Source organism: Danio rerio, chromosome 5 (genome assembly GCF_052040795.2).
Source record: "Danio rerio strain M-AB ecotype USA chromosome 5, GRCz13ab, whole genome shotgun sequence".
Taxonomy (NCBI): Eukaryota; Metazoa; Chordata; class Actinopteri; order Cypriniformes; family Danionidae; genus Danio; species Danio rerio.
The window spans coordinates 61,255,001-61,279,215 of record NC_141025.1 but is presented as its reverse complement, the minus strand read 5'-3'; the positions used below and the strand labels follow the sequence as shown (position 1 = coordinate 61,279,215).

Below are 24,215 nucleotides of genomic sequence, written 5' to 3'. Positions count from 1 at the left end.
CAAGAATATAATGTTGTAAAATGAAAACGAATAGTATGAAACGACAGCAACTGAAGGCTATAGATCCTGACTTGCTGATTTAGTACGAAATCTTAAAAATATGAGTTTGACAGTCCTTTTTTTAGGACTCAGACACTGTAAATCAGTCCACTAATATAGTCCTGTTACAAGAGTGAATGAAGATGAGTTAGTGAATTTGAGCACTCAAGTTGTGTTTTTACTGGTTGATAAATCTCTCTGGCTGTTGAGTGTGGGTTGTACACTCATTATTGGAGTGCAGTATGGAATTGATAGAGTGAACTTCAGAACGTCCACTATGGTTTCAGACACCATGAGAATGGCTGCTCCCTCTAATAATGCACTATTTAAATGTATAGGGGGCGATTTCGAATGCAGCCTAAGAGTATTTCACAATGCATTTAGTGCAAACCAATGCTCCTGAATCTGAAAAGTTGTCAGTAATGACCAGGACTAAACCGAAAAGTCACTAAGAACTAGTCTTAGCCTTAGACATCATGGCAAGCAGCAATTATGGACCTTTGGCTTAACATCTGATGCATATGGCACACTTTTCTGGAAACACTTTAGCAGAACCCCTTCTATTTTCTTAATCAAGCTGCCTGGAAACAAGTCTGAATGGATAAACAAGCTGCGATTGTTTTATAGATGTCAGTGTTCAGTGTAACTTTCAAATAAATTCATAAACCAGTGGTTTACTGTCTGCATATCCATCTAATATTCTGAGGATAAGTTTGTGACGAACATTTATCAATATGACTTAAACTCTAGATTATTTAAAATATGCAATATTCACTGTATTAAAGCTTCAGCTCATGATGTTGACAAATATGCAGGTATCCTTATTATCTTTTTTTCTAATGTCACTAAAAACTTTATTTTATTTTTTTTGGTGATTAGAATATGTTGGTGGTAAAGATATGTTAATTTGTACTGATTTCTTATATGTTCTGCTACAGATCATGTACAAATGTACAGATCTGTTAGGATATTGATGCGTTGTTAAAAACTTTTAAAGACATTTAGTAATGATACACAGTTGGACCTCCTGATTAAGGCACGGCACAAAATGAAAGATGATTATTTGGTTAAGCTGTCAGCCACATAACATAGTGGGTGGTCCTTGACCATTCAAAGCAGCCAAATTTCTCAGAACTTCAGCCGTCAGTACTAGACTAAATCACAGAAGGTCCTAAAATGAGTGTTGCCGGCTGTCTTTTTCAGAAGGTAAACATTTTGGAAACATTTGACAATAGCTTGAGCTTGTAAAAGGGATCCCTTTAATTGCAGGGCAGAGAAAATATGATTTTGATACCTGTCGCTTTACTAACAGATAGAAACAAAGTTTGCATAGCTCACCATCAGTCATGATTATTCAGCTCCATTAATTATAAGAAGTGTTGATATGCATGTGCGGTAACTGCGCGAAGCACACATGCAAGAAGCTGACAATTAGCTGAACAAGGTTTAATATTTGTTTAATTAGTGACACTAAGCCTCCATTTGAAAACATAGTAGCATTTTACTAAAACATCTGTCATTTTTTTATTGCTTTTGATTTTGATTTATGTATAAAATGCACAGTTTTTTTAACTGCTTTGGTTCCATAATTGTTGTAAAAGCACTAAACAGTAGTAGAAGATTTATTTGAATATGGTTTGAGCTCTACAAAGTTTCTGAATAAGTATTGTGACACTCACTATCAACCAATTGCTATTTGCATAGTTAGTAGGCATTGTGACATCATCCATAACAACGAGGTAAACTCTGCCCTTATTCTTAGCTTAAAACTTCTCTTTACTCCTTATTTTGAAGTAAAAGTTTGAAAAAAAAAGGGTTGTCCCAGCAGCTTTCTGAGGTTTTAATTGAAAAAACAAACAAACAAACAAAAACTTTTATTAAACTTTTACTTTTATAATGATGACATTGTTGATCTTATCTAAATCTCTAGTGCAGTGCTTTTCAGACTGTGAGCCACAGCCCCCTGGTGTGCCACAGAGGTATTGCAAGGGGTTGGAGCCAGTGACGTCTTTTTTCACTGCAGTACTCTACCTAAATATTTTTTTCAAGTATACATGTATTATTTTTATATTATTTTTCACTACATTCCAATCTACAGTATATTATCATAATTTTTACTCCACTAACTTTCATAATTTTATTCCGAGTATAATTATTTAAAAACATGTACACATTTAGTTTTTACTTAATTTCACACAGTGTGCTTTAGTGTATGGCATGGGTTCCAAATCTTTTCAACCCGCGACTCCCAAAATAATAGTGTCAGTGACACACGACCCCCACATTCCTCGGAGGTTATAAATATATACAATAGATATACAATAGGCCTATATACATATGAGCATATTGATAACTCAAAGTGTAGCAATCTAACAAGCATGGGCTATAATTTATTTAGTCATTTATTATTTTGTTTAATATTAAATTCCCCTAATGGTACTGGTGGGCACAGTGTTTTCAGCACAAACCTATTCTTTGTTCTTTGTAATTTTGGAGACTGTTCAGTTGTGGTCTGTATTTGTTTTTAATGTATTTGTTTGCCATAATGGTGTCAAAGTTTAACCTGGTGCAACGTTCTGCAGCTGACACTATTACTGTGTTGTTAAACAAACGTAAACACACAATCTTATGAAAAAAAAAGGCTGATGGCTTTTTATTTGCATGTTGCTGCTTTTTATGTAACTGTTGACTACAGTTTTTATCTTCTGTGGGTTATGGATAAAATATGGTAATTATAGTAGTTTAATAAAATGTATTTACTGTTTGTTATTCACCTAGCAACGCCCTGTCATTGTCCCGCGATCCCCTCTTTGGGAACCACTGGTGTATTTTATGTTTTCACTTATTTACCTTCTTGAATTATTATTAATCATGAGTAGTCTTAATCAGGGATTTCATTTTCTGGTAATTTATTAATCAAATAAATAAAAATAAATGAAATAAATAAATGAAACTCTTGAGAGAGTTCTTTGTTTTTACCCATCATGAAGTCTTTCCTGTGTGCCTCCTGAGTAATGAGAAGCCTTTATAGGCCATCAATTAGGACTAAAGCAGCTGATATCAATTAGTACTGATAGGGAGCAGGGTTTTTCTCTCAATACTGACAGATCTCCTGACTTTCTATGCCATTTTGCACCTTGTTATCTTCATGTGTTCAATACTTATTCCCTGTGTCATTTCACTTTATTTATTATGACTCAACTTGTATACTTAAATGTTCTGATTTCTTTGTATGAATTCAATATTTGGCTTGATGGCTACATCTGGTAGGAATTTTGTGTGAGTAGCCCACTTAGAAATCCCCTTACTGATAAAAATGCTGATGTGTCAAATACTTATTTTCCCCGCTGTATATATAGCTGTTCACTGTACTTCACAAACTAGACATGCTTAAAAAATCTAAATTATAATTGATAGCAATTTAGTTTAAAGATTTTTATTTAGTGGCTACTGTATATTGAGATAATGGATTTTTATTTGTACGGTACATATAAAGCACTTATTCTGCATTTTTAACCCCACCATATACCCAAGTCTAACTACTCTCTTAACTATTAATAAGCAGCAAATTAATTTATTAAAGCAAAAGTCACAGTTGTTGGTTTAGTAATAGCATAATGTCAATAAAATATATAAAATTTAGCATTTGTACATTATATGAGGTAATATACAATTAATTGTTTCTAGCTATATCAGCAGTTCATTAGCTTTGTACAAGATGATTTGATTATTCAATTGAAGATGCTGTTTCACTTGTATTAATACATTTTCTGTTCTTGTAGCCTTTTAAAGACAAGGTCAGGAATACTAAGAGTGCTTAATCTAATCTCTGTGTTACAATGATGTCTATATGGACAGACTTTAAATTTTAGTGTTAAGTTGTGCTGCTTTTTATATTGTTTTTCAGTATGTACATAAATATACACATACAGCATGTTTTCAGATGTTACATTTGTGTCTTTTGCACAATTTCACATCATCATTCAGAGACCTAAACATTAACTAACACCATGATGCTTTTTTAAGTCAATGTAAACTGTAATATTTTACATTAGCTTGTGATGCATATTACTTGTTTTGCCATATGAATGCAATAATATAATTGATCTTTGTCTATTTTTTACTTTTAAATAGAGGTGAATTTAAGATACTTTTGGTTTTTATTAATATATATATATATTAAACTGGACATTATAGCAAAAATCTCTATTTGATCCCTATTTAATAACCATTAGAAACACAAATATTCAAGATATCTAGCTGGTGATTTTTATGTTTTATTTGAGTGTTAACATGGCATTGGTTAATATGTTTCCTCTATGGGTCCATTACATTTTAAACACAGCTTGAGAAGTGATTAGGACCATCGGCCTCTTCCTTCCCTCTTTATGTCATATAATCTTTACTCACTTCTCTGGTGTCTGTAAACAGATAATTTTGCAGAGACTTGGAGAGCCGCAGTCTTTCACAGCACACAGTGTGAATGCTGAGTGCTGCCACCTGTTCAGAATCATTACTGGTATTATTGAGTTATTACAAATTGCAAGTCATTGTATGGTCTGTGCCAGAGATGGATAAACTACGGAAAAAATTAACCCATTGAAAATATGCACCTCATCCTACATTTATTTTGCGAAATGTAAAATACCTTTTACCAGGTACATGTTGTTGCACATTTCAAATGACAAATCAACTAGAGGGCAGTGTACATTTTTGCAAATCTAAAATGTTTCACTTGGGGTACATTTGATTATCATTCAGAAACACGTCCTTCACCAAGTGAACCACTGACCTACTGTTAACACTTCGCTAAAGTTGTCCAAATAGAGACTAAAATATGAAGCAAATGTTTTGGATTACAAATTATGGACAGTAAGATTTTTAGTGGTATTTATTTTGTGTTGTGGAAAGAACTGCATGAAAATAATCCTTTGTTTCTCGATAATGTATCCCAGTTAATATAATTAGTGTAAAAAGCAAGAGAAGTTTTGCCGTCATACTGTTTGTTTTAGAAATCCATCAAACTAACAAAATCTCATAGCAGTTTTTAACTTTTTAAAATTATAGTGGCTAATTCATATGAATTAATATGATCTCATTCATACAATTTAGTACGATCCAGATATATAAAAATCACAAATGTGTAAAAATTCTCAAATAAATCTCTTAGAAAACAATGCACTAATGTAGTCATGAAATAGATCAAATTACATTTATAGTCCAAATTTAAGGCAAAATGTGCTTATTGCACAACCTGTGACTTCCAGATATTAGTGCAGGTTTGCACATAGACACATATCTGTCAGGTCAAATGACCCAGTCACCAGGGTCACCAAAACAATAATAAATAAATAAATAAAAACCCTGTGATGGATTCTAAATATAGAAACTGTCACCATCATCAAATATGGGGCTGTCACTGATCAACGAATAAGACGGGAAGGCATTTCATCAGACAACACTCACAACTGGGGTCAGCATACACTATATCAATGGAAAAATATATTAATTTAGCTTTCAAGTGATTTAGAATTATCTATTTTATGAAATTGACACTGCAGCTTTTGTAGTCCACACATTTAGTTGGGAATTAAGAAAAAAAAAAAGAAAAAAAAAAGCAACAACAGAAATTGGAGAACAGTAATGATTACAACTGAAACTTTATACTTCTATCACAGCCTATATTGACTCTAAAAATAATTATAATAAATTAATTATTTTTGTTTTTGTGCACACAAAAGCATTCTCATAGCTTGATAATGTTCAGATTGAACCACTGAAGACATATGGACTCTTTTCAAGCATGTGTATTTTCTGGATTTTGAATAAGTCGGGAACATTGAGGTCAATGGAGGATAAGGAAGCTCTCACCTATAGTATTTTAGCTTCACCTAAAATATCTTAATTTGTTCTAAAGATGATTGACGGTCTCAGGGTTTTAATTCAGTGAGTAATTAATAACATAATTTTACATTTCATAAAAAATATTATCAGAGATAATAAAGTTAATATGCACTTAATAGGTACAGAGGTCCGCCCTATTTCACTAATTAAGGTTGACTCACTTCAACATTTCTGACCTTGCAGTACAGCCTTTTGATTATGTTTTTGCTGATAACAGTTTTGGGGCTCTATTTTAATGATCTAGGCACAAAGTCTAGGGTAAAGTGCAGGACGCAAAAGCAATAAGGGCGTGTCCACTCCGCTTTTGCTATTTTAAGGACAAAAAATAGGCTCTGCGCCACGGCTTATTGTCTAACATGGTTGAGCTTTTTCTCTTAATGAGTTATGGTGCGTTTTGAGAATAAACCAATCAGAATCTCATCTCTAATTCTCTTTAAGATTCAGTTGCATCATGCCATGGTGCATATGGTGTTAACATGGTGGACTTCGTAAGTGGAAAAATTTAACGATTCACTAGCGAGAAAACAGTTAAACAGCGCATTTGCAGTGCGAGGATAAAGAATGAACCTCCTTCAATTGGCCTTTACTTTCACTGTTTCTTTCTCTCTTTCGAGATGTACACACTAGGGTTGGGCATCTAAGCTATAATGCCGATCCGATACGCATCTCGATACAAAGAATACGATCCGATATTTTAGCGATACATTTGTGACATTGCGATGCAACACGATACGATTCACACCCATATCACGATACAATGCGATAATTCAGCACTAACTAATTAGATCAAGTTTATGAGATGATGTAAGAAAGGATGCTGTGCCATTGAATGAGTTTGATTATTTATTAACCAAGTAAAACCAAGACTTTTTTTACAAACTGTTTTTTCTCTCAGAGCCAGAGTGTCAGTTTACAGTAGAGGGCCATTTTAGAACCTATAGCACATATTATTTAAGTATTTTCAAGATAAACAGAATGTATAAGTGCAATATATATTATAAATGTATATATTTGCACTCTTTCAACATAAAGGTTTAGCATTGCACAACAAGAATTGTGATTTAACTTTTCAACTATGAAAACTAGTTTTACAAAGATATATTGTGCCACTGAATATTCAAAACTTAAGGTCGTGAACTAGCAGTGTTATGCTGCTTTGAAACATCACTGTCACTGTAAACAACAGGCTAATAAAAATATAAATAAATAAAAATTAACAGGAGGTGTTTAAAACCTTCGTTCTCCGTGACGCTAGGCTGAATATCTTTGCAGATGAACAATGCAATAGCATTCGTTATTGGCGTAGAGCGAGCAGAACTGTTGCGCATGGAGAAAACTTTCAATGCTTTTCTCACCACTTTTGGAGCTGGTAGCTACAGTTGAAGCAGAGCAGGAAGCCGGGGATGCAGGAACACTGGAAGATGCTTCCACAACAACACCAAGGCGCCGCTTCAAGTGAGATATCAGATTAGTCGTACTGCCCGTGTATTTTACAGATGCGTGGCACATTTTGCAAATTGCATCTGTCCTGTCAAGTCGTCCATCCTTTTTGCAGAATCCATAATGTTGCCATACTTTAGATTTAAAACTCAGTGAGGAATAAAATGTTTGTTTTGCTTCTCGCGCTTTCTGAGGGCGCACCACTAGCTTCATCCGCATACCTGATACACTGAGTTGTAGTGTAAGTGTACACATTCGCAAGCCCGTTGCTAATGCATACTTTATGTAGGTCGATTAAATTATGCACCAAAAACAGGTTGACAACACTTGTTAATAAATAAAAAATACATTCTATATTAAAAAGTTTTTTAAAAAGTTGTATCTTGGAAAAACCGATGCATCTCGCAAAAACCGATGCATCTCGATTTATTTTTTTTTCTCGATTTTGAAAATTTCATTCATCCTCTGCTGCTCTACTGATGCACTCACATCGTGCACGCGCATGACCGCGTATCGATACATATTGGTTAATCTTCCCATCCCTAGTACGCACAGACATCCATTACCCTACATAATTAATTTAGTCTGTTAAGTGCAAAGATTTGTTTTTAAAACTATTTCTAAATTCAGTTCTAATTTTCAGTATAGTAAAAATAAATGAAGATCAATATTGGAGTGTGGTCAAAAAAAATTTGTTATATCCAAACACACGTCCTATGCCCCATATGGTCCAAAATCTGACAGGTGGACAAATCTAAGCTTGTTTTTAACAAAACAAATATAAATATGAATATAATAAATAATACTGCTAATAAAAATGACCTTATACAAAAGCAAGTTGTCATCAAGATGATGAAGGCAGTAGTTTTATTATTGATTTAGAAAGTAATAGATTTTGTAACATTTTAATCCGTAAATCCTTTTTCATTTGTAAAGATATTTTTGTATTGCTGTACATTCATCCTGCGTGTTTTAAGCAGTGTGTAAGGGAGGCACACAAATAATGCACTCTGTGCTGGACTTTATGCCCGCTTTTAGCTGGTCTATTGCATAGCCAACAATGCACCTTAACACACCTCTTTTTTAGACCGAAAACACCCTTAAAGGCCAAAAAGTGGCACAAATGGATTTGCTATTCAAACATCATGGAGAAAACGGAAAAATTAATATTGCGTTGGTCTGAAAATAGTTTATTATCTACAGTAATTAAGGAAATTAACACCAGTTGCCACGTTAATGCCAACAACAATTTCCAGCTAGTATATAATAGTAAAAGCATTAACAATTTCATATTTTCATTACAATTTCATTACTTTTTCAAGCTTGTCACACTAATACTCTCAGACACTCTCATCCTATTTTCATTGTTCACTACAACTTGTATTGATATGAAAAAACAGTTTAGTACTAGTGCAATATCTCTGACAATACCGACATCATTGTATCTATTTTGCACCAGTTATGCACTCATGGCTGTTGATATGATAGATCTTCAACGTGTCAAAACCTGTCAGAAATAAATTAAAAGAAAAAAAAAGTGTCAATGAATGTTACTGGGTTTTTGCACTTGTGATTTATAGCCTGTCTGTTGTGACGGCGGCACAGGCATTGTGTGATGAATGGGCTGTTATGGTTGTCTGTTTGTTTCTCAAGGAGAGTCAGTGCTATGGTCATATGATTGGACTGTATCAACATTGGGGAGGGAAGAGTGAATGGGTGGATGGATTTTTTATTTTTAATGAACAACAGCAATAATTTATATACACACACATACACAGTGGTGTGAAAAAGTGTTTGACTCCTTACTGGTTTCTTATTTTTTGCATGTTTGTCACACCTGAATGTTTCAGATCATCAAACATCAAAAAAAGATAACACATCTTGCAGTTTTTAAATGAAGGTTTTTATATTTAAAAAGCCCCTATTATATATTAAAAATGGTCAAATGAAGGTTTTGTGGGTCTACAACAACAGTCTGATAGGCCAAAAAACACTTCCATTGTCTTATAATATGCATTTCCTTTACCTAATTTTCCCAGACACTCCCATATGATTTGTTCAGCAATTAATTTGTTCACAAACCCCTCCTTAGAATGATACTAATCTGCGCTGATTGGTTCTATGACCCAGTCTGTGCTGATTGGTCGACTACGTTAAGCACAAGACAGAGAGTAAGAGAGTAATGGAAGAGAGTAATGCCCACCACGGCTTATCAACAGTTTTGAAGTAGAGTCAGAGTGTATGTGTGAGACTACCGTTTTTCCTTGGAGTCTCCTGTATTTCAGACCCCAGATCTCCCGCCACCCTCCCATTTTGTTATTTCTCCCGGAAAACTCGCGTAATTTCACCAACCACTTATTTAGCAAAAATATTATTATTATTACTATTATTATTAGTATTATTATTATTATTATTATTATTATTATTATTATGAAAAATAAACATCAACCACTGACTCTTCACAGCCTCATCTTTGGGAAAGGAAAATAGCACTAACTTTAGCACTACATTTCAGAGCACAGCATCTTCACGACATGATTTAACTGATTTTTGCACGGCTAGAGACTCGTTAATAAGACAATTCATTTAAAGCACTAGAAGTCAACTCTTTTATAGATGAATCAATAGTTTTAAACACTGCATACTTTCAGATTTAAGCCTTAGCTCAATTTTACACTTCACTTAGAGCTGTTACACACTACATGGAAGGTCATTTCAAAAAGCCATAATAGGGGCTCTTTATGGGAAAACAAAATCCAAAACTACATAGCGCTGTGTGAAAGTGTTTGTCCCTAAACCCTTTAAGTGGTTGGGCCACTCTTTGCATCAATGATTGCAATTAAGCATTTTAATAACTCGCAATAAGTCTGTTACAGCACTATGATGAATTTTGGCCACTAATTTGAACTTTAGGTTAAAAACTAGTTTCTTGCAAAAAAGGAAAATACTATATACTGCCATCATGGCAAAATCAAAACGAATTAGTTATTTTTTTTATTATAAAAAATAGTTACTGTTTTTAAAAAAAATGCAAGTAACTTTTTATTTTATTTAATATTAAAAATAAAATACAACTATTTAAAGTAAGACCTTTCAAGATGGCAGAATGGAAGGGAAAGTGTTACGGCAATTAATGAATGTAAATAGAGGGTAATAAGTGAAGTGTGACCTGTTAAATCCCAACAGACCAGTCTCTGCGGCCGCAGCTGATTGCTTCATTACCTCACACAAATGCGCACAATCATACAATCAGCCTTTACTCTTATAAAGTCAAAGCTATTTGGTATACAGCTATTTATTGCCTTTTCAGATAAATAAGTTTAGCTTAATCCAGTTTTTTGACATGAATAAGTTTGGCCTAATTTAACAGACCCGCAGCAGGTGTTTAACTAGGTTTTGTTTAACTAGGTCCTTATGCCCCACTTCCCGTCTTCTTGCTGCTCCTGCTTGGTCTTTGATGCAATGCACACTGTCATCTGCAATTGCATATTTCCATGAGTCTGCCAAATATGGGCAACTATTCACTTTTTCTCAAAAATACAGAGAATGTAGCCCAGTGTACTAATTGGTTTGGCCTTTACATCCCCATCCTCTTTGTTTTATAGTTACATATTAGTGACCCTGGATCACAAAACCAATCAAAAGTGACAGTTGTTTGAAATGAAACAAATGGTTTTTAGGTTGGACCATTTTCGACTGACATACAAATTTTTGAAAAATAAAATAAAAATCAATAAATTGTACGCATTATACACTCATCGGCCATTTTATTAAGTACACCTGTCCAACTTTCCATAAACGCAGTTTCTAACCAGCCAATGACATGGCAGCAAATCGATGCATTTAGGCACGTAGACATGGTCAAGATGATCTGCTGCAGTTTAAACCAAGCATCAGAATGTGAAAGAAAGCTGATTTAAGTAACTTTGAACGTGGCAAGGTTGTTGCTGCCAGATGGGCCGGTCTAAGTATTTTAGAAACTGCTGATCTACTGAGATTTTCATGCACAACCATCACTAGGATTTACTGACAATGGTCCAAAAATAGAATCCGAATTTGACATCAACAACATGAAATCATGGATCCATCCTGCCTTGTATCACTGGTTTAGGCTGGTGGTAGTGGTATAATGGTGTTGGACATATTTTCTTGGCACTCTTTTGGCCCATTAGTACCAATTGAGCATTGTGTAAACGCCACAGCCTACCTGAGTTTTGTTGCTGACAATATCCACCCCCTTTTGACCACAGTGTACCCATTGTCTTATGGCTACTTCAAGTAAGATAATGCACGCATAAAGCGCAAACCATCTCAGACAGGTTTCTTGAACATGACAATGAGTTCACTGTACTTAAATGGCTTCCAAAGTCACCATATCTCAATCCAATTTAGCAACTTTGGGATGTGGTAGAATGAGAGATTTGCATCATGGATGTGCAGCTGACTACTTTGCAGCAACTGTGTGATGCTATCATGTCAATATGGACCAACATTTCTGAGGAATATTTCCAGTACCTTGTTGAATCTATGCCACGATGGATTAAGGCAGTTCTGGAAAGAAAAGTGAGCCCAATCTGGTACTAGTAAGGTGTACCTAATAAAGTGGCCAGTGAGTGTATATGTTTGGTTACCTTGCAAGTACTATGCAACATAGGCTGGTATTGTGATCCATGGTCACGTTTTTTATATTGTATTGCATATGTGAGGTGTGCATGTAAATAACAGAGAGAGAGATGATTGTGCTTAATGCGAAATCCATGGATGCAGAAACCTCAGTATTGCACTCAATCACAGAAAGTACAAAGTACATGTATAAATCCATGTCCCTTCATGAGATTGCAAATTACCTGTAGTTAGTTTGTTTTTTGCTTCTGGAACAATGTGACTTGGTGTTATGGAAAACGGATTTTCAGGATTTATTTGTGATCCTCTTTTGTTAGCACCTTTTCAATTTATAATTCAAAGAAACATGATAAATGTATTCAGACAAGTTATTGCAAAGTCTGCTCTATTATTATATTGTAATGTATATCTTTACTTCCAGTTGCTATATATTATGTCATAAACAATACAACTGCCAGCATATTTGCCAGCCATTTCTGTTAGGGCTTTCAGTTTGCTGGAGCATATTGATGTTGCTAAGCAGAAGGACACATGCGGTTCTGGCTATGATGTCTTTTCTGGCTTTATGAGTTTCATTAGCAGGTCTTTAGCGGAACTCGGGTTAAATTGCTTGTTAAAGCTTGAGCTCATTATAGCAGCAGTCTCCAAGCACCTTTGTCCCCTGTGAAAGTCAGTGCCTGTTACTGTCTAGCACAATATTCTCCATGTATCATAATCACAAGATTCTGTTTGTTATGAACAGATGTGTCCTATTTAGGTGTTGAGCACTTTTTTATTAATCCTGAATGATGATTTTCTTTGCAAGACTCATCACTATGATAGGTAGTTTATATGGTGATGTGCAGTCACTAGGGTGTTCTTGGTGACAAGACATTACTTTGTGGTGTCTAATATGCAGTGTGGTTTTATTTTAGCTAAGGTGTTTAGAATTGTTTAACTAGTGCCATTTATGTAACCCTAAAGTAAATGGTACTGTTTCTATGTACATAAATATGTATGTATGTATGTATGTATGTATTTATTTATGTATTTATTTATTTATTTATTTATTTTAGTCTAGTTTTCAATTTTAATTTCATTCATTCATCCATTTCGTTCATTTTTAACCGTTTTTCCGCGGCCGGGTCACAGAGGCAGCAGTCGTAGGAGAGAAACCCAGACTTCCCTCTCCTCAGACACTTCCTCCAGCTCCTCAGGGGGGATCCCGTGGTGTTCCCAGGCCAGCCAAGAGACATACTCCCTCCAGCATGTCCTGGGATTTCCCCGAGGTCTCCTCCTGGTGGGGCATGCCTGGAACACCTCCCTAGGTAGGTGTCCAGGAGGTTTTCAAAACAGATGCCTTAGCTACCTCAGCTGACTTCTCTCGATATGGAGGAGCAGCGGCTCTACTCCGAACTCCCAATCCTATCTATAAGGGTACGCCCTGCCTCCCTGCGAAGGAAACTAATTTTGGCCACTTTTATCCAAGATCTTGTCCTTTCGGACACAAAGCTCATGACAATAGGTGAGAGTAGGAACGTAGATTGACTGGTACATCGAGAGCTTTGCCTTTTGTCTCAGCTCCTTTACCTAAACGGACCGGTACATTGACTGCATAACTGCTGCTGCTGCACCAGACCACCTGTCAATCTCATGTTCCATCCTTCCCTCACTCATGAACAAAACCCTCAGGGCTAATATTCCTCAGGGCTTGGTTGAGTGACAAGTTGAGTGTGTGACAATTTGATCTTTTTTATTATTTCTATTTAGCTTTGTTTTTGTTTTAAAAAGTATTTCAATGTACTTTGACAGCATTTATAGTTGCCATGTGTGTTCAGCTAATTTGTTTTGTTAATTTTTCATCGTCATGTCATGTTTTTCATATTGACAATTAATTAATATTTAATTTACATTCAGTTAAGTTTTAACATAAATTTGTGTTCATTTTAAATAGTTTTAGGTTTAGTAAAAATGGAACTGGAATATTAATATTATTTCAGTTTAAGCGCTGTGTTTTATTGCAAAGCATAGCTTGCACAAACACGGGCACTCAACACATGTGCTCTTGTAAGGTTCATGCTTGCAGTGTTTGTGCTTTTTCTCTTCAGAAGTTATGATCGATAACAATGTTTTTAAGCTCAATCAAAGAGTTACTGATACATTTTAATTTCCACTCTCATGCACTTCAGATGCGATTTGATTTGTTGTCTTCAGTAGTATGTTGCTGTTATGTTCTGTTTTCTCTGTTTCTGTGAAACAGCAACTCAGATCAGTGTTGACACTATGTGCACAAACTAAGTAGGGCAAAAAGGATTTAAAGTGGGGCCTTGGAATATTTATGTAGCACAAATATATTTGTGGAGAAAGCACACACAAAAAAAAAAACATAGAATATCAAGCAAAGATCATTTTCCATAAATATTTTATTGGTGCATTGCTAAGTTGATGCATTGCTAACTCAATTTGGACAACTTGTATGGAAATTTATTTTAGATTTTCAAATAGATGTATCTCGATTAAAAAAAATCTTACAAACCATACATCAATGGAAAGCTCACATTCTGCTTTATTCCCATGCATAAATCTTAGTTTCCAAGAAAAGATACTTCTAACTGGTTTTGAGATCCAGGGACACATATGGGATCTGCATATACTAATGGTTATAATAATCTGATGATTTGCGTATAGAAAGTGCACACTGCTCTGATAGCGAAATTAATCTTAAGTGCTCTGTGTAAGCTCTCCGGTCGGCTACAAACATTTACCGCAGAAGTACATATTGTAGTATGTAATAGGTTTTACTCCAACCCACACATTAAAACTACTTCCAATTCCTCGTATATAGCTCCATCCCTGCCTTCAGTTGTGTCCGTGTAGAATGCAAGTTATTGTACAAATCATTAACCCATACTGTGTTACTGACATTTGCCTTAGCAAACACTCATTAAGTGCCTTTATGGCTTGTCTTTGTTTTCTCTTTGAACACTTGGTCTTTTAAAACATCCCTGGCTCATTTTATAGAAGGTTTGCAGTTGTGCTGCAGTTTACCGGGAGGGAAAACAAACAAACAAGTTGAATGATGGTCAGCCCTGCTGCAGATAGGAAGTGCTGCATGTAGACTCCTCTGACTGCTTTGCTGACGTAAGGGCCCTTCCTCAGTGGAGGAGGGGCGTGCGGCTCTGTTTAGTGGTGCTGCGTGAGCGACAGGGGAGGGGGAAAAGATTGTCGTCCAGCCTTCCTGCCCTCCACAGGCAGTTGATGATCACATCTGACAGCTCAGGGTGGAAGTTGAACGGCTCAGAGCACCAGGTCCCCTATATTTACTCCTCCCCTGCAAGCAGCTCTCAGCCGGTCTCTCCACACCAGAGCCTGGCTTTGGCTCTTTGTCAGCGCATGGGGGTGCAGACAGGCGAACGGCATGAATATATCATGTACACAATAGACTGAACGAGTGCTGTGACCATGAAAGCCCAGCGGGAGAGGCTGAGGATTCCAGGGTTGACATTGGAGTGAGTATTTTCTCTTCTTTCTCACATCTTCTGGGGCTGGAATGACAGCAGACTGTTTATCTGCAGTATGTCTGTCGTTGTAGTAATGACGGCAAATCTAAGCTGGGCAGTGCAGCATTACCACAGTAGCAGCGTCTAAAGCATGTGTTGAAGGGTAAATATAGGTTTTCTGGCTTGTAGAAATCTCTTTGTGGCAGTGTCGCATGTGATTTTGACAGAACAGACTGGTGTCTGGATAAAGGATGATGATGTTAGATCAATACAGGATCATCTTCTAGCCCCGATTTGACAGACTTGAGCCAGAAGGACTTGCGCAGCAGCTGGGCGACCTGCCGTTGTGTTTAGCCAAGCTGACATGTTCCCGTGGCGCATTTATAGCTTTTGATCACAGCCGCTTATTTGATCAAGTCTCTACAGAAGGCCTGTTTGTTGTCGACCTGTTAGGAGGTCAGAGAAGCCATCATGCTGTAGTGTTTGATGAAACGGTTAATATCTTGTCGCATTGGATTGGCCACTTATGTTTTGATAAGATGAGACGCCTTTGTTTATGTTGCCAGAGGTCGCAGATGATGCATGTTTTTAGCTGCGATCAGGTGGTGCATCATGGCTGCTGTTGCTAAGGATACAAATACATGCGTGTCTCCTGGACATGTCAGCTCAGCAGTTTTGAATGCACCTTTGTAGCACTTAGAAGATGCGTTATGTTTGTAGATTAACAGTGATCGTTTTCATGTTTACCATTGTTAAATCAAATGTGCGCAAGCATAAAAAATCAACAAGTAGACAATCTGAAACCATTCCATGTGTCGAGATGGAATGAAAGGAAATGTAATGTTGTTGCAACCCCTTCACGACGCATTGTTTTACTTTTAGTGGTCATGCATGACGCTGCTCTGTGGTTAATGCATGCCAGCTCATGTATGCCTCTGCATACATGTACAAACATAAGATCCAAACTTTACAAGCTACATCTTAAGAGAGACTGTGTTTGTCCATTATGAACATTTACAAAACTCAATTTGACTTCCAGCCTCACTCCACGAAGCTTGAGCCCAACTCCCACAAGCCCTTGCAGCCCATGCAGCCCGCTGCACGCGTTTCATTTTTGGAGGTAAGCGCGTGCTTCTTTTACATAGCCATTTTGTTTTGAGGCTTAACGTGTTCAAGGCTCTGTGTTCTGCCACTGAAAATGAAAGCATGGAGTTCAGTGATGGAAATGGCACAGGGTCTCCATTCATTGATCTCTTTTGAGTTTGATTATTTTTTTACATTCAAAGCCTTTTGAATGGGATTTTAATTTGTAAAACTGTGGGGAATAGCGCCATTTCTTATGCTTATATAACGTTCTTAGAGTCACCCCCTTCCCCCAGCCTTTTGGTAAGTCTCTGATTCGCCCTCTTTTATGTGATAAATAGGATTTGCTTTGGCCATTGAAGGTTTTTGGTGGAAGGAGCTCTGCACCATTTCTAGGGAAAACCAGGTCATTTCAGAAGTTGAAAATGAGAATCTGTGGCAGTGATTATTTTTTTGCTACGAATACAAAGGCTGCATGCGCTCCATATTTGAAAGAAAGCAAGAATTTTTGAATGGTAATAATAATTGGTTTCGCAGGCTTGACAACACAATTAATTAATCACTTGGAAGAAAAAGTGTGGTTTGAATAAAAGGAGTTTCCACAAAACATTTTGTTGAAAGGATAATAATATTACTATTTAAAAGCTTTTTTTGTGCTTTATGAACATGCAGTTTCATAAAGATATAGATAGTGAGTGCTCACATTATCAGAGACATCTTTACAAAATGGTCACAGGAGATTCATTTGGGATGCATGCTGTTACCTACACTACATCTTTCAGATTTAGATTTTGAAATTTGATCAGTAAGGGCAGATTTTAAATCAAATTGTAAACAGAACAATCCCATTAATCTATACCCATTTCTAGAACAAATTTGACAGCTATCGCATGTTGTTGATTCTTCCTATCTTAACTTTTGCGCTCTTTTGTTTCAAACATTGCTGCACATTGTGGCCTGCTCTAGAATTCTCCTTTCAAAGCCATAATGATGAAGCCAGAACTGTGAACAGCACAGTCATTCTGTCTTTGTTTGTTATCATGTAGGCCTTTTGGGCTTGGTGATGAAATGGGTCATTGAGCTGTTTGAACTATTTTCATTAGTCGCTGTTTATGCACACTGGTCTGATAACAGTAAATGGTGGAACTGTTTAGATAAAGAGGTCATAACAACATTAAAGAATATATTTATATGCATGGTTTCTGGAAAATGGTGCTGCTTTGGTTGAAGCTTTGATTATTATTTAAGGTTAATAATAATCTAATTCTGAGACCCGAGAGCACAAAATCTGTTCCTTGCTGAGTGACTGACTCTCACAGAGCTGTACAAAATTCTTAAGATGTCCATATAATTACAATGCTTTTTTATTCACAAAGCTCTATACACCCCTCACCCCTCACATGTTTTTTATTACTTTTTTGTGAAGTTTCATTATGCTTTCAGTTATAAAATACCAAGTATTGTAGGCTACTGGGAGCTTTAATTCCATAAGAATGATAAACATTATGATTATTTGCCTCTTTATGGTGAATTTGAAAGCTACACAGGTAATTTACAGTGCTAAGCATATATTAGTACCCCCCTCACAAATCTATCTTTCAAATTCATATTTTTAATAGAAAGCTATACAATATTCTATATGTGCATATCCATAAAATTAGTCAGTACTGAAGTCAAATCTGGAGCTTATCTAACAAAATAACTTAAGGTGACGGTTCAAAAACTTGTACACACAAATTTATATGTTTTAGAAAAATATTAAATAAAAATTTGACAAAGAGGAAAAATTAAGAGAAGCAAAAAATTTAAAAATTTAGTTGAAATTTTGTAGCTTGTAATTTTTTTTTGCAATATTTTGTTTGAATTTAATTTTATTATCTTTCAATTTCTAAGTATTTTTTGTGACTAAAATATTATTTGTAAACATTTATCTGTTTAATAAAACAGTTTTTTATTTAAATGCACCAAAATACATTGCCTTCACTGAGAAATGGAAAAAAATATAAATTTTTAAAATGGGTCTTCTCAATTATGCTGAGCACTCTATAATACAACATTTACAGTTAAATCAAGTTTTAAATATATTACTACTACTACTACTATTTATAATACTACTACTACTACTACTACTACTACCACTACTACTACTACTACTACTACTACTACTACTACTACTAATAATAATAATAATAATAATAATAATAATAATAATAATTGTATAGGTGATTGTTTAAAAAAAACAACTCTGTTTATCATATACTGAAATGTGACAGTGTTTTTTTTTGTACTACATTGTTTAAAGATTAATGGAAACATCAAAAATATATCATTAATTTTCCTTTTTTTTATAACAAGGTTGGTATTCTTTTCAGTTTTGTTTGCTATAGTTAATATTGGTAAGTGCTTATAATCATTACAATCTATTGAGAGTGTATGTTCTAGTGAATTTTTCTTTTCAAGTCCTCAAAGTCCTCACACATTCACTGCTCACATGCTGCAAACTGTGCTGATGGCAAAATGATGCCATGCAGACTGTGAAGCAGAGTGAAACACAGGCAAGGGAGTAGGGCTTCACTCTTAATCGAAGGAGATTTTCATGCGCATTTTAGCAGTAAAAAAAAGCTCTGTACAATAATTAACAGTAAATGATCAGAACCTGCTTTCAGATGGAGCAAAGTTTACTACAGAGAACCATAGTTCAATTATTACAGAATATTTAAATCAATGATCCTGAAATCAAAGATTATCATTCTGTATTTTGGCAGCTGTTTGAATTAATTTTCAGTGAACTTTGGCTCTGTTATGCAGCCTATCTAACAGAATGTGGAAAACCCCATCTTTAAAGTCACCTCAACTTGAGTCAGGTGTTTGAAACTCTGTTAGATGGTATTGTTGTCTTGTGTTTATTAGATGCAATTAATCAATAAAACATAAATCTTGTGGTTTCTGCATGAGAATGCCCTCTTCGGAAGAGATTTACTGTAGATCACAGATCTGTGTTTATCTGACACGATGTGCATGAGAATCACGTCTGTTGCTGAATTTGATGTGAACATACTATAAGTTAACTAACTTTAGACTTATTGATTCAGATCACTGATATTGTTTTTGGTTTGTTTTATACAAAGGAATATCCTTAAAGCAGTGCAAATTGTATAAACGTGCACATCAAAGACTGACTAATAAAGGAGACTTGTAATGTTTCCAGAGTGTTACATTTTGTTGGTGGCTAGAAAGAGATAAGAAATCATGAGACAGAGGTTATAGGGTTATTGAGCTCAACTTTTCTCACTTCCAGCTTGACTAGAATCTTTATGATTGTCTATATCTGAAGAATTGATCAGTTGTCTGTGTACCTGGCTCTATGAGTTCTCTTAATCCTGTCGCAACTAGTCTCCTTTGCCTCACACCTTATAGTAGCTTCCCCTCTGCATTCAACGACTAATTGTTGAGACTGAGTGGCCCCATTCCACCTCTCCAACTTCATCTGTCATATGTCAGGGTGGTTGGGCCTCTCCATGGCCCTGCCTGCCAAAAGAGCAGATTGAAGAACAGAACAGGAGGAGATCAAAGGTGCTGGAGTGGAAGAGGGAGGCTGGTTTTCTTCATATGGCAGGCTTAGTGAAGAAAAAAAGGGAAGCGGGGACAAGAGGCTTGGCCACAGGGTGCAGGACTCACACATGGTTACGGTTGAAAAGTTGTGATGTCCATTTCAAATGTCTCGATGGGTTCTGGAGTGAGGCCAGACAGGGAGAGCCGTGATTGCATTGACTGCGTCGTCTGCTGATGATGCATTGCTGCTCTGACTCACGTCCTCCCTCCCCCTTCCTCTCCCCTCCCTGTCTCAGGATGTGGTACGGTAGGTGCCTGCTACATGATATGGAGCTCACTTGAGTCTCAATGAATCTACGGGATAGCAGCAAAGCATTCCGACTTTCTCAACAAAACAAAAAGTCATCCTGCTGGAAGCGGTCATTTACCTCTGTCCCAGAGGCACCCTGTATTCAAGCAGGAGTGGATATGACCTGAATAGAAAGCAGCTCAGAGGAGCTTTCACACTATTTGAATTAGGACACTTCAAAAGGACATACCGTCCCCCGTGACAGCCTGTGTATGCTGCAGCGAGCAGCAGATGAGCATGGACGAACCTCTGTAGTGACAGAGCGTTGCACTGGGAGGACTTCCCAGGACTCTTGCACAGGGTGCCTACTTCTCTTGGAAGCCAGGCATTTCTCCACACTTTCTTTTCCAAGACATCTCAGAGCACTTTGGAGGCATGACTTTGGGACAATGTCTGACTCCAGCATATGGACTTTACTCTCCAACTTTTCTATGCCTCACTTTATCAACGGAGCGAGACTACGGCGCTCTAAAAGGTGAGCTGAGATTGATTGCTTGTCTTCATGTTTAATGGGTTATTTTTTTTTAAGGTGGTAAAATTTTGTAAAGTATTATGACAGGTGTGGTCACATCAAGAACATTATGGTGATACAGGTGATGTGTTTCTATTGTGATAGATTTCCATTGTGAATGCTGAACTGGAGCACCTCTTGATTGTAATCAGGGCGTTATTGTTCAGTCCATGCAGCAGGCACAAAAGACGTTTATATACTGGTGTTATTACCATGCGTTTGACTAAATATGCATTCTGATTGTGAGGGAAATGGCTTGTTCTGTAAATCCTCTTGAAAAGAGCTAGCTGCGTCTGTGTTGTTTGTCAGATTCTGTTGGATACGCTGCCTTTGAAGGAAATGCTGAAGTTGTGCTGTATCCTTTTCACCTCTCATGTGACAAGACCAAGCCTTTATCAAAAGGCCAACCAGCCTTAGATATGTCTGCTATCAAGCAACCATGTGCATGTATGCTTGTCCTTTTCCATCTTGCACACAATTTAATCCTGGGAATGACCCATTTTACCATTTATGATACAGATGATCCGATTAGTATCCTTGGGCTTAGTAAATCAGACTGATTCTGTCATTTTAGGTTTGAAATTATTTATGGTGAATATGCAAGGAAAATATGATATGCAGCTGCTTTCTTAATAGTGCTTTGCTTATTGGTTTGTACTGGGTGGAGGACTCAATGAGCTATCTATATACAATAAGTATGACTTTGACAAGTTTATGATGTGATCTTCCTTTAAATAATCTTGTTATATTTTGAGTTAGGTGCTCAGATTTGAGTTCTTCAAATCAAACTTTTAGAGCACAGTTTTAATAGTTAACCTTCGTTCAAGTCTTTTGAAATTTTATAGTCAGTAAAAAAGTTTAAGTCATTAAAATACTCCATTAATTAAATTCTGTTTAACACTATTTTATTTGTCACATACACTGTACAGTCATTCACACTACACCGTACAGTGAATAGACACACACCCATATTTCATGTGGTCTTCTGATAGATGTAATGGTTTTTATACAGTACAAACTGTCTATTTTATCCTAATACCCCTTAACCCAACCACCACAGGCAACAATCTTCCTTTTTAAATTTTGCTATTACTATACCTGTGGGGACATTTGGAATACAAGTTACACACGCACACACGCGCACACACGCACACACACACACACACACACACACACACACACACACACACACACACACACACACACACACACACACACACACACACACACACACACACACACTTTAAAGAAACAGCTTCAAAATGAGCTGGAAGCCGGATTAGTGACGTAAGCAACATGCCTGTCAAGTGGCCTACGGTGACTGATACTTTATGATTCAGTGGTTATGTAGCTTACAATTATTTTCTGTGTGGGTTTTGTCCAGATGTAGCATAGAGTTATATTTTCATCATAGCCGCAATAAGAAGTGAGCCGAGCATTGTCTGTTCCTAATCTGCCGGTGTGTAGCAACTGTATAAATAGCAAAACCTGATCCTCTTTAACCGAGAGCTCATGAACCAGATATTCTACTAAATAATGGTACATATTTAAAGGGGTCATATCATTCTCATATTCTTGCTTTTAACGGTGTGATATACTTTTTATGCCACTTATCTCAACAAACTTCCAAACATTATACTGTAGTATGCTTACACATTCAAAGTCTAACCATCTGAAAATGGTTATCGAACCAATTTGAAACTGCATTGGTGTATGAAGCTTTAAATGACATAAGAGAAATTAAATTAAAGGGAAAATTGTAACAAAAATAGTGTGCAAATGTAGTAAATTGCCCCATTGAAGTACTTTAAAAATGATCGCTTTATTCTTTGCCATTATGCTTGTATTTTCCTTTTAGAGTCATCTGCTTCTCTACCTGCATTCAGTAAAATGACATAATTGTTTTTCTTGCATATGCAGACAAATGTCATATTATTCAGTGCTTTGTAGAAATAATGCTAAATGTTTTATGAATCATATTCTTATGCACTAGTAGTACAAAAAGGTCTCGCTCAACTACTCAAGACTGTTGCCTAGTTCATGCTAGATCACTAAAAGCTGGAAAGTGTTCCTTGTTTTACTGAAATCACACACACTTTCAGTCTGTGCGGTGACCTAAACTCTGAGAAAAATGCTCAACTGCCTTAACCTTCACGCCCATAATAAGCTGTGACAACTACTTATTTTTCATGGCCTTTTCTCTCATGCGCTTTTTCAACTTGAAAATAATAAAGCAAGTATCACAGAGAAATTTTGCAAAAAATCTCTATTAGAAAGAAATGTAAATGATGTAGAAATGTAGAATTTCTTAAATGCCTTGATGAATGTCATAAATTCTATATCAGTTGCTTGAAACAGACACTTTGCTGAGGTGATGATCACAAGGGCTTTGCAATGTCATCTGTGATTTCTGCCAGTCTGCCAGGCTGCCATTCAGACACCAACTTTGGGATCAATAGCTAGAGAAGAGGCCACAGTCACATGTTCATTTGCCCTCTAGGATTTCACTCTGTCCTCCATTATTGTGCTGCTAAATCTTCTCTGTTACAGTACCATTTTCCATAGACTCAGAAAAAGTAATTCAGGGGACCTATTACCAACATTTTTATTTCTTTAACTGCAGATGTTTTGGTTTATGCCTGAATAATACTAAAATAAATGGTAAAATAATGCATAATTTACAGAAAATAGAGATTCTATGCTTTTAAATGGTACTATATATGCTGCAGTAATATTCTTACATAGGTTTCTGTTTTAATAACCAACTCAATGCTAGGCTGTCTTTTGTTCTTAAACCTTTTTAAAAGTGTGTAACTCAGGCTCTGTGTGCTGCAGTTTGATACTAGAAGATGACAGCAGATGCTGGGAAAGAAATCATTTTGACTCTGTCATATGGTAATCAAGAGTTATTATTACTAAATTATTGTAATTAGGGCTGCACGATATTGGAAACATTTTAAATTGCATTTTTTTTTCTCTACGATATATATTGCAATATAATTTCACCCCATGATGACTTAAATAGCTCTATTTGCAAAGTCATTACTTGGGATGATTTTGCATGGGAGTGAAATATAAATACATGTTTATGTAATTTGTAATGTACATATATAATAAACAGACTACAGTCATAAATTAACACAATGGAGTAAATATTAGCGTTAAATAAACCGTAATATTTAGGTACAGAAATGGAATATTTAAAAGTAAAATAGCACTCTACCATATAAACCAT

At 36.0% G+C, this 24,215-nt stretch overlaps 1 protein-coding gene across 32 annotated transcripts in view; it reads left to right on the top strand.

Annotated features, from left to right (window-relative positions):
- The window catches only part of mast4 (microtubule associated serine/threonine kinase family member 4), a 175,922-nt gene that overhangs the window by 98,471 nt on the left and 53,236 nt on the right, over positions 1-24,215 (top strand). For 7 of the 32 annotated variants that reach the window (XM_087254210.1, XM_087254209.1, XM_087254208.1 and 4 more), the window contains one exon: positions 16,525-16,605. The exons of 13 other annotated variants lie outside the window; for them this stretch is intronic. In XM_087254210.1, coding sequence (XP_087110336.1) covers positions 16,525-16,605 — 81 coding nt within the window. Of the gene's footprint in view, positions 1-15,238; positions 15,495-16,524; positions 16,606-20,316; positions 20,945-24,215 lie in introns of those variants that run through there. 12 more of the 32 variants (XM_087254225.1, XM_087254224.1, XM_087254223.1 and 9 more) reach the window with 6 other exon arrangements.